Source organism: Ipomoea triloba, chromosome 11 (genome assembly GCF_003576645.1).
Source record: "Ipomoea triloba cultivar NCNSP0323 chromosome 11, ASM357664v1".
NCBI lineage: Eukaryota > Viridiplantae > Streptophyta > Magnoliopsida > Solanales > Convolvulaceae > Ipomoea > Ipomoea triloba.
Genome location: NC_044926.1, coordinates 2,103,070 through 2,117,987, shown reverse-complemented (window position 1 = coordinate 2,117,987; position 14,918 = coordinate 2,103,070). Strand labels below are relative to the sequence as shown.

The 14,918-nt window shown below is 35.3% G+C and overlaps 3 protein-coding genes across 6 annotated transcripts in view; 1 reads left to right on the top strand and 2 right to left on the bottom strand.

Moving 5' to 3' along the window:
• Positions 1 to 103: 103 nt before the first annotated feature.
• On the bottom strand, positions 104 to 4,457 carry LOC115996554. 4 transcript variants are annotated; one of them, XM_031235829.1, is made up of 8 exons: positions 4,282 to 4,457; positions 3,176 to 3,324; positions 2,737 to 2,980; positions 2,394 to 2,623; positions 2,231 to 2,285; positions 2,053 to 2,127; positions 657 to 823; positions 104 to 520 (listed from the first exon to the last, which is right to left on the bottom strand). In XM_031235829.1, the coding sequence occupies exons 2-8, from the start codon at positions 3,260 to 3,262 to the stop codon at positions 335 to 337; spliced, it is 1,044 nt and encodes a 347-aa protein (XP_031091689.1). In that variant the 5' UTR covers positions 3,263 to 3,324; positions 4,282 to 4,457; the 3' UTR covers positions 104 to 334. The 4 variants fall into 4 exon arrangements, with proteins under 4 accessions (XP_031091689.1, XP_031091687.1, XP_031091688.1 ...); XM_031235827.1 differs by having other exon boundaries at positions 2,231 to 2,623; positions 3,176 to 3,358; positions 4,282 to 4,455; XM_031235828.1 differs by having other exon boundaries at positions 2,231 to 2,623; positions 3,176 to 3,327; positions 4,282 to 4,455.
• A 916-nt stretch (positions 4,458 to 5,373) lies between these two features.
• Positions 5,374 to 7,626, bottom strand: LOC115996943 (probable LRR receptor-like serine/threonine-protein kinase At3g47570). Its single transcript, XM_031236388.1, has 4 exons — positions 7,591 to 7,626; positions 7,039 to 7,276; positions 5,672 to 6,598; positions 5,374 to 5,597 (listed from the first exon to the last, which is right to left on the bottom strand). The coding sequence occupies exons 1-4, from the start codon at positions 7,624 to 7,626 to the stop codon at positions 5,374 to 5,376; spliced, it is 1,425 nt and encodes a 474-aa protein (XP_031092248.1).
• A 5,829-nt stretch (positions 7,627 to 13,455) lies between these two features.
• The window catches only part of LOC115996942 (probable LRR receptor-like serine/threonine-protein kinase At3g47570), a 12,133-nt gene continuing 10,670 nt past the window's right edge, over positions 13,456 to 14,918 (top strand). The window contains exons 1-2 of the mRNA XM_031236387.1: positions 13,456 to 13,948; positions 14,196 to 14,267. Coding sequence (XP_031092247.1) covers positions 13,456 to 13,948; positions 14,196 to 14,267 — 565 coding nt within the window. The remainder of the gene's footprint in view (positions 13,949 to 14,195; positions 14,268 to 14,918) is intronic.

Genomic DNA, 14,918 nt, shown 5'->3' with positions numbered 1-14,918 from the left:
AAAAAGATTTTAAACTTGACTAGAATTATCTCAAAAAATTCCCGTCAAGTCAAATGGAATGTATTGTTTTAAAGAAGCAGTATTTCAATCAAGTCCCGTCATGTCAGATGGACTGAAACCAAATTTAATCGGTATAACACTTTTTCTATTATTACATTATTATTACAATCTTAATGCGCAGTATTTATAGGTAGGTACACTGAGTTCTGAAGAGAATAGTAGGATTATATTTATTACTGATATAAGCAATGCACATTCCTTACTCTTCACATTCTTGTATAAATATACACATTGATTGGAAAGTGCAAAATACTATTTCCAGTAAGCTTCAAATCTAGAGCAGCTCCCACTCAGAATCAGGAAAGTCACTTGCTGATGATACCTTTGTGCTTGCCTTCATTCCCACTTCCTTCTCTTCAGAATCACGATTTGAAGGTTGATTTTCGTATCGTGTTGCGAGATTCTCATACTCCTTCCTCGTTAATCTCATTCTTGAAGAAAATGCTTCGCGAATCTTTTTCTGGAAAATATTGTACATGTAAGCATATATGTATTGATGCACACACATAAATGGCAGAAGATACGCATTTGTGTTTTGTGTGTGAGCGCGTTGATGTGTGTGTGTGTGTGTGTGTGTGTGTGTAGAGCTCTCGAACCTTGTACGACTTGTGTTTGACGGGATCTTGTGGGGCGAGAAGCTCGTCCCCTTCAACCAATACACATGTTTCCTCCAACCGTGACTCAACATCACGATCTACTTCCACTTCTTGTTCGAGCACATCACCCGCCTCGAGTACATCAAAATCATGGTTTTCTGATCTTTCTGTAGAGAGCAGTAACAGCAGAGGAATATAAGAATTTTTACTCTAGTAGATAAAATGGGGCGACCTTTAAAAGAATTGGGCATAGAAGTGTGTAGAATGATAAATGGTGCATACACCGTAAATAATTCCAATATATCAAACGAGTCTAAGCATAAATGTGTCATATTTATAAGCAAGAACGATGACCACTCATGCCAACTTAACATCAAAGCGGAACTAAAGTAGACTGGTTAACATCACTATATATAAATTTGTTTCAGCCACAACCTAGGGTATGAACCGGGTAAACCCTGCCTTGTGACCATAGTCGGCAAAGGATCACAAGGAGGTAAACCAGCTTATATTGTCCATATCTGACCAGCTCAAACCAAGAAGGCCAATAGGCCACTTCCATTGAGAGTCGAACTTGGAACCTTGTGGTTATTTAAAAGAATTGGGCATAGAAGTGTGTAGAATGATAAATGGTGCATACACCGTAAATAATTCCAATATATCAAACGAGTCTAAGCATAAATGTGTCATATTTATAAGCAAGAACGATGACCACTCATGCCAACTTAACATCAAAGCGGAACTAAAGTAGACTGGTTAACATCACTATATATAAATTTGTTTCAGCCACAACCTAGGGTATGAACCGGGTAAACCCTGCCTTGTGACCATAGTCGGCAAAGGATCACAAGGAGGTAAACCAGCTTATATTGTCCATATCTGACCAGCTCAAACCAAGAAGGCCAATAGGCCACTTCCATTGAGAGTCGAACTTGGAACCTTGTGGTTATTTAAAAGAATTGGGCATAGAAGTGTGTAGAATGATAAATGGTGCATACACCGTAAATAATTCCAATATATCAAACGAGTCTAAGCATAAATGTGTCATATTTATAAGCAAGAACGATGACCACTCATGCCAACTTAACATCAAAGCGGAACTAAAGTAGACTGGTTAACATCACTATATATAAATTTGTTTCAGCCACAACCTAGGGTATGAACCGGGTAAACCCTGCCTTGTGACCATAGTCGGCAAAGGATCACAAGGAGGTAAACCAGCTTATATTGTCCATATCTGACCAGCTCAAACCAAGAAGGCCAATAGGCCACTTCCATTGAGAGTCGAACTTGGAACCTTGTGGTTATCAAGCCAACTGCCCGACCAATTTGGTTGGGGTTGCCCCCCCCCAAAGATTCCATCTTGATTTCATAGTGGAGGTAAAGATGACCTCACCTGCAGATCCATTGTTGATTGTACTATCACCAGTATGAGAAATTGTGCCATCTGTCAATTGTCCATGTGGTGTACCTAATGCCATAGCACCGTTAACAAAATATTACTAGTAGAAATTGGAATAGTATAGAATTGCATCATAAAAGAAATATATATATATATATATAGAACTACATACCACTCGATCCTGATGATGAGCCCCCGAAAGGGGAAGTGCATCCAGGATCTTGCTTCTGCTCAGCATATTCATCTTTTAGTGCCGTGCCAGATACTGCATTATCTATAGAACTGCTGGTTGTGTGCATATTTGTATCTGATTTAGGATCACAAGTTTCACTTACCATTTCTCGAGAGGCATATCCTTTAGCCGAGGGTAGATGAAAAGTTTCATCCATGCGATCAGATGCCATTTCATAACCTTCTCTTATACCACAGCCCGATGACTTCCTAGTCCTCTCCGAGGACAAAGGAGTCACAGGTAAATACATCCTTAATGGAGGATAGTTGTCTTTAGCATTCTTTCTGTTCCCAACACTTCTGCGTTTATAGATCCCACCGTGTTTGCTTTTTCCTGAATACATCATAAAATACACTCATAAAAGAATTGCCCGGTGGCAGAGGTACACCGTTATGTATGATCTCACAGTTCGTTAAGAAACGATGGATAAGCAGTAGTATCACTACCCTTGATGACTTCAGTATCTTCGGTAAATTTCATATCTGTGCCTCTAGAATGTTCTTTGAGGCTCGCCTTTTGCTTCTTCTCAATCTCATGGTGAGCATAAGGATTCAGAGACAAGTCAGCAGCAGCAACTTTCACGGGATCTACGTAAGATTCGGGATGCAAATCTTGCATAATTTCCGAATAAAACTTCTTCATACTCGCACCAACTGTTTGCACCTGATTTTCAACGTAATCAACGGTGTCCTGAAACATAAACAAACAACAAAATAAGTCAATTTCTTATCCCAACCCTTAAAACGGTTGTTTGGTTCAAAAATTTCAAATCACTTTCGACTTAAGTAGATTTTGTTTTGGTGCCAAGTAAAAGGATTAAATAGATACAAATTATAAGTAGAAGTTAAGCATGAAACGCTCTAAGCAATTAGAAGCGGGATTCACCTGATACATAACCTCTTCAACCTCTAGACACATAGCTTCAAACTTCTGATATATATTCCCAACCCAGGATATTGCTTTCAAATCCATCGAAAGAGCAATTTGTCAAGTGCACGTGAGTTAAAGAAACAAGGCACTTCAAGGCGGTGTTGCTGCTTAAGTATAGAATTCAACAACTATCAGGACCTTACACAGGAACATGCCCCAAACCAAATTCAAAGAATCAGACAGAATTAAAGAAAAGCAAAAAAACCCTACAATCTTTACAGCACAACAATCTTCATTCAATCCAATATACTATAATTCAAATAAACACAAAAAAACGGTTTTTGTGAATCAATGATTACTGTTTAAGCTCATCCAGGATTGTTTGCAAATCATACACCAAACCTCATATTCTGCCTTTTCACAAACAGCAAACTAAAATGAGCATGAACACCACTATATTCTTTCTTGTTATGAAGCAGATTTTTTCAGCATACTCTGGTAAACAAAGATGGCAGTTTTGGGGGAAAGATTGAAGGAGAATGATATGATTATAATGGCAATTAATTAAGCCAATTGCATTCTTCATAAAAGCCATTTATACTACATAACTTAGCTTGTAATATTGGAGAATAATTTCTTATGCTTTCTAGATTCCAAAGCCATTTCACTCATCCCCCAGCAGGCAAAGAAGCTTTCAAGAGCTTTCTTCCCTCTAAAACAACACTCCAAACCAAGTTTCCCACAAAACCATTCCTAACCCTTCAAGCAATTCATCAACCCACTAAAGTATAACATAACAATCAGAAACAAAAATTTACCCAAAACTGCAAAGCTTCACACCAATAATCATGACACAAACAATTTCCCCCCAAAAAATTCCATCTTTATAAAAAAATAAATAAAAACAGAGAACAGAAAAAGCTCAGTAACTTCAGCATAACACAATCAAGCTTCGTTAATGCTCTCCCACTACCCCAGACAAACAATTAGGACAAAATCAAAACCATGATCAAAACCAAAAACCAATTAAGAACATTTTATCACCCCGTATATGCATACACGTATTTGCGCGCTTGTATATATAAGAAGTTACCCGGTAGAGTTGAGTAAGAGGAACTCACTTTTTGAGAAAGAAGACGGAAACCCAGAGCCTAAAAGAAGAGCTTTTGAGGGTTTTTGGAGCAGAAATTTAAAATGAACAAAAAAAGAAAAAGAAAAAGAAAATGATCAGGGATCATTAGCAATAAAGAAGACGACGATAAATAAAGGACGGACCGAATTAGAGAGAGAGAGAGAGAGAGAGAGACGAAAAGCGATATAGGGAGAGAGTGGTTGAGTAGGACAATCAGAAACGTAAAGACGGAGTTCACCCGGCATGTTTTCTTGACACGTGTACCAAAATGTCTTTGTATAAGTAATGGATATTGGATACTATATATATCTTATCATTTCATCATTTATAAAAAATAAGACTTGATGGAAAAGATATTGTAAATACGTAAGTTTTTCAAAGCTTTAATAGAATATGTACACAATAAAGTTAATTTTGTACTTTTTATTAATAAAAATCAAATTTATACCTTGCGACTGTCAAATGATATTTTAAACTTCAATTTTATAAATCATTTTTTTAGTTAGGTAACGAGGGAAATTAGTAGTTACTGTTTAGGGTATACATGGGATAAATTTGGTTTTTTATGTAATAATACGCAAATCAAAAGAGAGATAAATTGCATTAGAAAAATGATGTGCATTGTCAAAAGTCAAACATGTCGCCTTTTGGTATGTTTTTTTTTATATTATACAATACTATATCAACATTTTTTTTTTTAATGTGACATCCAAAAGAATATTGAACCGAGTTTATTACAATAGGGACAAATCTAGTCAAATTAGTGAGACAGTTGATTTACTAACCACAAAGTGGCCTTTTTGGCTTGAACCAATAAGCTATAGATAACACCTAGACTAATTTCCCTCTGAATCGGACTTCACCCAAAATACACATTCAAGTAGCGCCTGACTGCTGGCTTTCCAGTATATCAAAGAGTTTATTGTAGTGAATTTTCAATATTGAGCAGTTTTCAGGCTTTGGAGTTGTGGTGGAACTTGTAGACGATCTTCTTGAGTGCATCAACTACTTGTTTCATGTTGATTCTATTCTCAGGCAAGTCTTGTATGCATTGAACAACCAACTCCATAATTGATTTCAGTCAAAATTGTTTCACTGCAAAATTTTCTACACCCTGCACCACCAAATTGCTATCCACTGTCTGCAAAATGTCACTAGGAAATGATTCAAGAATCCATCTTTTCATTGTTAGATCTCCAGAAAACATTGCATCTGTGGACTTCTTTCTTGTAAAAGTTTCTGCTAAAAGAATCCCATAGTTGTAAACATCCCCCATTGCAGAAACTATTCCGGCAACTCCATACTCTGAAATTTTTGCATAAATCAAGCAAAAAAGTGACTAATCATGAAAGTTAGCAAGAAAAGATTATAAAGTTTACCTGGTGCCATGTACCCAATGGTGCCTAATGTATTTGTTTGTGCAGCCTGGTTCTGTAGAGTCAAGATTTTGGCTATTCCAAAGTCACCTAAATGTGCAACCATATCTTCATCTAAGAGGACATTGCTAGGCTTCAAGTCACAGTGCACCACAGAGTGCAGATAATTATGATGCAGATACTCTAGTGCATATGCCACATCTAACATGATTTCTAACCTTTTAACAAAATCTAGGTAATAATTGAAGCTGTAAAGCCACCTTTCCAAGTTTCCATTTGGCATGTATTCAAACACCAAGGCTTTAACATCCAAGTTCGAGCAAATACCAATGACCTTAACAAGATTTCTGTGGCGAATATCATGCATTGCTTTGCACTCTGCATCAAAGCTCTTGAATGCAGCCTGCAAATCCAGATTGAACACCTTCACAGCAGCAATCACCCCATCAGCAAATTCCGCCTTGTATACCGAACCATAGCTTCCACTCCCAATCAAATTACTTTCATCAAAGTTGTCTGTTGCACGGAGCATATCATAGTACGAGATTCTCTTGCCAATGAAATGACGAGGCTCTAGGCTACTTCCATCTAGGAACTCTGTGTTTCTGCTTCGCGATCGTAACGCCACAATCACAAAGATGGCTACAAGTACTATCAGTGCAAGTGGTGGCAGAACACACTTTAACATACTCCTCACTTTTATTGACTCCCCATGTTCAAGACTCTCACAAGCTCCAAACTGCAACCCACATAAAGCATCATTACCCGTAAAAGATTGAGCAGAAAAGTTTCTAAAAGTTCCTCCATAAGGTATTTTCCCAGTAAGATGATTGAAAGAAACATTTAAATAGACAAGATACTGAAGTTTCTCTAGGAATATGGGAATGACACCAGAAAGATTATTCTGTGAAAGATCCAAGTATTCCAGGCCTACAATGAAAGATTCACTAAATGTTGTAGCTGCCCTAAAGCGCTTGGAATCTCACCAGTGAACTGATTTGATGATAGATATAACTCTGTAATGCTGCTCAACAAACCAATATCGGGAGATATAGAGCCACTAAGATGATTTGAAGATAAATTTAGAATTTCGATTTTGTAATTCAACCATAAGGATGGTGGCAAACTAGCAAAAAATTGATTGGAACCTAGATATAATTGTGTGAGTGAAGAAAGATTTCCCAAGCAGCTTGGTATCATTCCTGAAAGCTTATTATTTTCCAATTTCAATAAATATAAATTCTTCAAATTGCATATGTTGGTTGGGATTGTCCCATCTAACTTGTTGCCTCCCAGATTTATCTTTTGCATTTGTTGTAGATTTCCCAATGTTCTTGGAATCATTCCAGTCAAATAATTATGATTTATACCTAGCCAGATTAGCTTGGTCAAGTTCCCAATTTCAGTAGGAATTTGGCCTCTAATGCCACTCCCACCCACAAGAAATGTCACAAGAGACATGGATAGATTACCAACAGGGAAAGATCTTGGGAAAGTTCCATTTAATGGATTGCCTCCTAGTTGCAGAGTCTGGAGTTGCTTCAATTTCATCAGGGAAGCAAGGAAGCCTAGCTCAGGGCTTGATTGATCGTTTCCCAATCGATTAAACTGCAGGTTGAGGAACAAAAGCTTATCTAAATTTCCCAAAGTTGTAGGTATATGTCCACTCAAGAAATTTCTTCCAAGATCCAAATGCACAAGTTTGGAGGCATTTGAGATAGAGGGAGGAATGCTTCAACTGAAGTTGTTGATAGCTAGATAAAGGCCTTCGATATTTGGAAGTTTGTAAGCTAAGTCTGGTGGAAGATTCCCAGAAAAGGTGTTGCCTACAAGTGCAATCTTCTGCAACCCTGATATGTTCAACAGTGGTCTTGGAAATTCACCCTCAAAACTATTGAAATTAAGATAAATTACTTTCAAACTTGACAGGTGCCCAAGTTCAGAAGGAATGTTTCCATTGATATTGTTATGCCCAATGCTAAATACCTCCAAGTTTGATAGATTGACAATTGAAGCTGGAATAGTACCAATCAAGTTGTTCGAAAAAAGTGATAATGTTTGTAGTGATGATGATAAGTTCCCAAATTCACTCCATATATTCCCTGCAAAATTATGCCAATGCTGCAAAATATAAGGTTTTTTTTTCTAGGTGACAAGGGCAACCTATTGGGCAGAGGTGGTCACAAGCCTCCAATAGATAGGTTTAACTTTGAAAAAAGTGTGTGTGTGTGTGTGTATATATATAGGATCATATGAGAACAAGTCCGTAGGAGAAAACTAAGAACTAATCACAATCTTACATCTGAAAAATTGAACGCACTAGACGAGATTTTAAAAAAAATGTAACAACAGTTTCGTAATTATCACCAACTTTACTATGCAAACGTAAACACTAAAATATGTAATTTTTAGACTTTTCCAATTTTGCACATTTAGTATTAACGTTTTGCACATTTAGTATTAACATTTTGTATATGTAGTATTAAAAATTTGCACTTGCAAAAATACGAAAGTACATTGCAATTAGGGTTTCGATTTTAGAGTTTTATAACTGAGTTTTTTATTTAATTTTATTTGGTCCATTGTTTTACTTTTTACTACTTAAGGTCTAAAATTTACGGTTTAGATTTAAAATTTAGCTTTTTTCGTTGATTTTATATAATATATCAGATTTGCATATTTAGTTGTTAAAGATTGCATATTTAAGTGTTAAAGTTTGCACAGTGGAGTTGATGATAATTACGAAATTGCCTTTGAATCTTTTTTTTTTAATTGATCAGATCCGTCGGATTTTTACATATGTAAGGTTGAGATTATATATGTAAGGATCCATAGCATATATATATATATGTGCATGCTTAATTAGATATAACTTTAATTGTTAATTATGATTATGAGGTTAATAGTTCAAATCTCATTTTAAACAAAAAAAAAAAATCCAAAAGGACTATTCATAACAAACTTGACTAGACTGTTTTGGTTTGGGGAGGTGAACTTGTAACTTTTTAGTTACTAAGTCAAGAACCTGATTAGTTGATTGGGAATTTAGTATAGTGAGATTGTCCCTATAAGGCTTTTCTTGATGGGAGATAAAAGGGTGTTTATGTCTATACATATTACAGGAATTGAAGAAAGAAAGAAAAACCTGTAAAATTATTCCACCCCAGAGATAACTGTTGAAGGGCTGATAAATTCCCTATTTCTCTTGGCACATTTCCTGCAAATATATATATATATATGTTTGTGTATAGTATTTGCTACGTACATGAAAGATGTTCTCAACTGTACTGAAACGGTGAAAGATCAGATGAGACATACCACTGAGATGGTTTTCTGACATGCTGAGAACTCGAAGATTAGTCAACAACCCAAAAGCCGCCGGAATGTTCCCGGAAAGTTGATTGGCGCCCATAAACAAACTCCTCAGCCGCCTCAACCGGCCGAGTTCTTCGGGGACATGTCCGTAAAAGCTATTGCCGCTAATGTCGAAGGAAACCAGGAAAGACAGGTTTCCTATGTTTCCATCAATGGTTCCTCTGAGACCCATACTAGGAAGAACCAAGGCTGTCACTCTATCATGCCGGCGGCCGCAGAAAACGCCGACCCAACTGCAATGAGAACTCGTTTCCGACCAATTCTTTGCCAAGATGCTGCCGGGATCTAACAACAACCGAGACCGAAACGTTACAAGCGCAGCCCTGTCTGTCAGACTGTTTAAGGTTGTCGCAGCGATCATCATCGTCATGGATTGCAGAAATCCGATAAGCAGAAACTGCAGTTGTCGTCTGTTCTTTTCCATGTCTATTGTCAGGAATTCCAAACTAATTTTAATTAAGTTGAAGTAAAAAACAACAATTTAAGCTAATTCTACAAATTACATAGAATTGTCACGGGACCTAGCTAGTTTCTCGAATATTGATTGTACGAGTGATAGGTAGGGCTGCATGCTACGAATTGTCTTCATCTTACACCTCCCTCCTAAACATATTCCAGTCCTAACAAACTTTAAATTAAGAGGAATAATCAAAAGAGTAGAATAATAATATATTTGTATGCTTATCAATGTTTAAGACGTATTTATATATACTAAATTACTAATGCTAATGTTAATAAAATATTTATTAAAATTATACTAATTATACAAGGTAATGATATATTATGATATGCATAATTTTATCCTATTAATCTGTAATCATTTTCCACTGAAGCTGTTCATAGCCAGATAGATTGGCGATTGCCAGAAAAGTTACGTTGTTGCCTACATACAAGAGTAATCTGATCTCCTGCAACCTGGCCTGATAGCTGGGTTCAACAGTACGTGGTCTTGGAAATTCACCCTATACTAGCTCAAAAGTCAAAACTATTGAAATTAAGATAATAATTTATTTTCTCCCAAAAAAAAAAGATAATAATTTATTGCTTTCACACTTGGGTCAGAAGGAATATCTCCGATCCATTGATACTGTATGTATAATTGTATATATGTATGTTCCAAGCAAATGTTCTTTTTTTTTTTGGGAGTGATGATATATAAGTTCCCAAATTCACTCTATATAATCCCTAAAAAATTATATATGCCAATGTTGTAGATTAATTATAAGGTTTTTCTTACCCACAAAATTAAAGGCGAAAGTCCTCCTCAATTCGGACCCCTGGTAGAGTGGTAGGATAGTGGAGGGTAGAGAGAGATAAATCATCGTGACTCAACTACTTGTTATAAGACCTTCTCCAATAAGGAAATTTTATACGGTATTTTAGGTAGAAAGAGTGAGGTGGACGAGAGAATAAAAACTTACCTCTTGCAAATATGAGGGTTTTGCAGACTATGGCTTTGTTTGGCAGAGCTTATTTAGAAGCTTATAGCTTATTTTAAGCTACTAATAAGCTATAAGCACTGTTTGGTAATGTTCTCAAAATAAGCGAGTAGCTTAAAATAAGAGCTTATTTTGAAACGCTACTTGGGGTAGCTTTCCAAAATAAGCTAGTAGCTTTTTAACTTTTTTCAATATTTATCCTTATTATTTTAAATAAATGACATCCTTTACCCCTCTCAATTAAAACCCTTTTGACATTTTATTTTCATTATGTTTGGTTGTAATTTCAGTTTGATATTTATGTTTGAACATTAATTTTTGTATGAACTAATCTTATAAATTATAAATATTTTTTTCTTTATATATTTTCAAATACATGTTCTTACTTTATATTTTATTTTTAAATATATTGATTTCATTATTTTATATTAATATATAAACAAACCTATTTAAATTTAAAATTATTTAAATTGTATGAAGATGTCCTTTTTAGTCTTTTAAAATTATTTAAATTGTATGAAGATGTCCTTTTTAGTCTTTTAAAATTATTTAAATTGTATGAAGATGTCCTTTTTAGTCTTTTTAAATTATTTAAATTGTATGAAGATGTCCTTTTTAGTCTTTTTACATTTATTAAATTGTATGAAGATGTCCTTTTTAGTCTTTTTACATTTATCAACTTATCAAAAAATGTCCTTTTTAGTCTTTTTACATTTATCAACTTATCAAAAACCTAATTTTACCAAACACTTTTAAGCATAACAGCTCTTCAGATTTCAGCTTCGAGCTTATAGCTTTTCAGTTTTCAGCTACTTTTCAGCTTTCAGCTACCTTTTCAGCTAGGTTTGCCAAACATAGCCTATGTGGACCCATCAGAATTAATGAGAGTTGCGCCTCATTATAATTTATTTATTTATTTTTTCAGTTTCTTTTTCTTTGTTTTCCTTCACTCTCATTTTCTCTTTCCTAGTAACACCAGCAAAATCTTTTCAAAACCCACCAGTCCACCACTATTAAGTAAGGCCTAAGGTTTTTCTAAGTTTTCTTGCCCAAATTAAAGGTTAAGATATCAATGATTTTAACATTTATGATTTCTACCTAAATTTTTTTGTGTCTAATTATTTTTCACTTTATATTCATATATTTGATTTCTGGGCCGGGGTTTGTGATGGGCTCTTCCTAATATGACCCAGCAGCCGAAAAGTGACGGAATAATTTTGTAACTTTTCATAAGTTAAGGAAGTGATTGAATGGCATGGTGTGGATCGTCCATTTTTTTATTTTTAGAATACACCATTTTTAATTAGCTACATATGACATTATGTCATTTCCTTCATAATATATACACAAATTAAAATAATATACACGTACTAGAATAAGGGAATCATAAAGTCAAAATGACATTTTGATTTCAAAAAAAAAAGAAGTCAAATGACATTATTAACTTCTCAACAAACTTTTAATAAATTATAATAATATCACATATATCACTATTGCACTCACGTTTAAGATTTTTTATTCCGACCTAGCCATCACTCCTTGTGTTCCCAGCCTATTTCTTAGGACAACCTCGACTGTCTCAGTGGATCTCAAGTCCGTCCACATTATCTTAGATTCTTAGATCAATGTAATGCTGCTTATACAGTGGACCACAATCCAAATAATCATATTATGAGCAGCCCGCATGGGTAACTCAACTGGTCATAGGATAAAGTTTGGAAAGAATGATTAGGGGTCGAGTTTCACCAACAGCAATGTGGAGAGTTCTTTGTGCGCAGTAACAATATATTATTATGAGCAAAATGACATAATGCACTAATAGCATATCGAATCCATACTTGTAAGGTACAAAATTTTATAACACAAAACACAGATCTACAAAATTTCATAACACAAGACACATCACATGCTATATATATTTACTTGATAACATAAGACACAATTACTAATTTGTTCTAGGTGCATAATTTATATTCATAAGGTACCGAATTTCATGACGCAAGACACAAAATATAAATATGTAAACTAGGGTTCATAATGCAATGTTAAACTTGGTTATAACGATTGCCCTCAATATCATTATATTAAAGCCTTTCATACCTAAAATTCTGGTGTTCAAACTATTCGCAAACCCAACCCACAATATAATGGAGCCTACAAATCTACAATCCACCTACCCTAACAATTTTTCAAAATCCCTCCACCTACTTACATAATTAAATTACTAAAATATTAAAATTAAGTCTGTTGCAGACTTGCAGGATTAACTATTGTATGTTACGTTGCTGCATGCATGAATGATGGATGGTCGTCTGATCTCTTTCGCTACTCTTTGTGCATGTGAACGTACAGCTAGCTAGCAAAAGTTTTCATTTGTAGATGAATACTTTCATGGATTGTTCTTAGCTATATGCCTATATATATATACATATATATACCAGCTAGGTTTAACTCGGGCAACGTAACCCTCCGGCGTTTCAGTAATGATAAATGTTAGTTTAACATAGGAGTATAATTTACTGGCGGCCGGATTTCTTTTTGTTGGTGATAGGATCAGAAATATTATTGTTTTTATTGGGATGTACCCATCACCATTATTCTAAACAATTCTCATGTTGTCACCTCACATACGCTTCTTGTTTCAACGCTTTTGTGTTTTTTGAGTGGGGAGAAAACCAGCCGTTACTATTCGGAAATGTGTACAGAGCAAACATTGTCTTGTGATTTTAGTCGACAAATGATCGAATCAAAAGAAGGTAAATCAATTTGTTAGATTGTCCATAACTGACGGACTCACATAAATTCAGGAATTGAAGCCAATTAAGACTAATAGGCCTGTATTGTTGTTCTCTGAGTAGAATTTGTAACATTGTGAATAGGGAGTCAACGTTTTTGTGTTGGTTGACAATTATAAGGACAATTATAAGGAGAGAGTTAGTTTGGAATGAATTCCTGACAATTGATTCTTTAAACATGGCAAACAACAGACTGCACTTTCTGCTCATCATAATCATCGGATTATTGCTGCAATCATCCATGATGATTATCGCTCAGACAATCTTAAACAGGGCTAATCTGACAGACAAGGCTGCGCTTGTAACGTTCAAGTCGCGGTTATTGTTGGATCCCGGCAGCGTCTTGGCAAAGAATTGGTCGGAAACGAGCTCTCACTGCAGCTGGGTCGGCGTTTCCTGCGGCCGCCGGCATGGTAGAGTGACAGCCTTGGTTCTTCCTAGTATGGGTCTCAGAGGAACCATTGCCGGAGACATAGGAAACCTGTCTTTCCTGGTTTCCTTCGACATTAGCGGCAATAGCTTTTATGGACATGTCCCGGAAGAACTCGGCCGGTTGAGGCGGCTGAGGAGTTTGTTTATGGGCGCCAATCAACTTTCCGGGAACATTCCGGCAGCTTTTGGGTTGTTGACTAATCTTCGAGTTCTCAACATGTCACAAAACCATCTCAGTGGTATGTCTCATCTGATTTTTAATTTCACCTTTTGATTAGATTTTTGTGCCCCTTTCTTGTAAATAAATGAAGTCCTACTAAAAGTGTAGTCTTTAAAATCAATATGGTAAAGTTAGAATTTGAAACCTTAATTTAAAATTTGAAGTTATGTGTTGTTGAACAGCTTGCACAGTTCAAACCCGGCCCTGATATTTCAGTGTTCATTTTTCATGTAACAAATACTATAAACGTAAACATATATTTGCAGGAAATGTGCCAAGAGAAATAGGGAACTTATCAGCCCTACAACTGTTAGCTCTGGGGTGGAATAATCTTACAGGTATTTTTCTTTCTTTCGGAATAGACCCGAGGGTCATATCAAGGGGCCGGGTTTACGGCTTACACGCTAACTATAAATTAATGTTTTTTTTTTAATAAAAAACAACTATAAATTAACGTTTTGTGTATTAAATTAAAGGGCAATAATCTTTACTTATTGGCAAGGTAAAAGACATGACAAGGAAGTTGAGATACGTGTATACATGATAAAAAAAAAAAAAGAAAAAAAAGAAAAAAAAAAGAAAAAGAGAGAGCAACTAAGATCATACACTTCGCAGTAAGGAAGAAGGTTTAGATCATACATTATGAAGAGACTTTATGTCTCCTTTTGGACACCTTCCTTTAATTTATTATGCTCGTTTAGTGGTGTCTTGTTCTAATTAATTAACTTCCAACCCAACAACTTAATTAGAATTAATATGATTTCTAACAAGTCCCTTACTAGTCCTAACTCTTTATTATTTACTTTTTTAGATTATTATCTCTGGTCTTTGTGTTATACCTTATTTACGCTTAGTGTACATTATTATTATTATTATTATTATTATTATTATTATTATTATTATTATTAATTTTTCAAACTCGACCCGAACTAGCATATTTTCATCTCTAATAACACCATGGGCAGAGGGGCACTGGGGGGGGGGGGGGG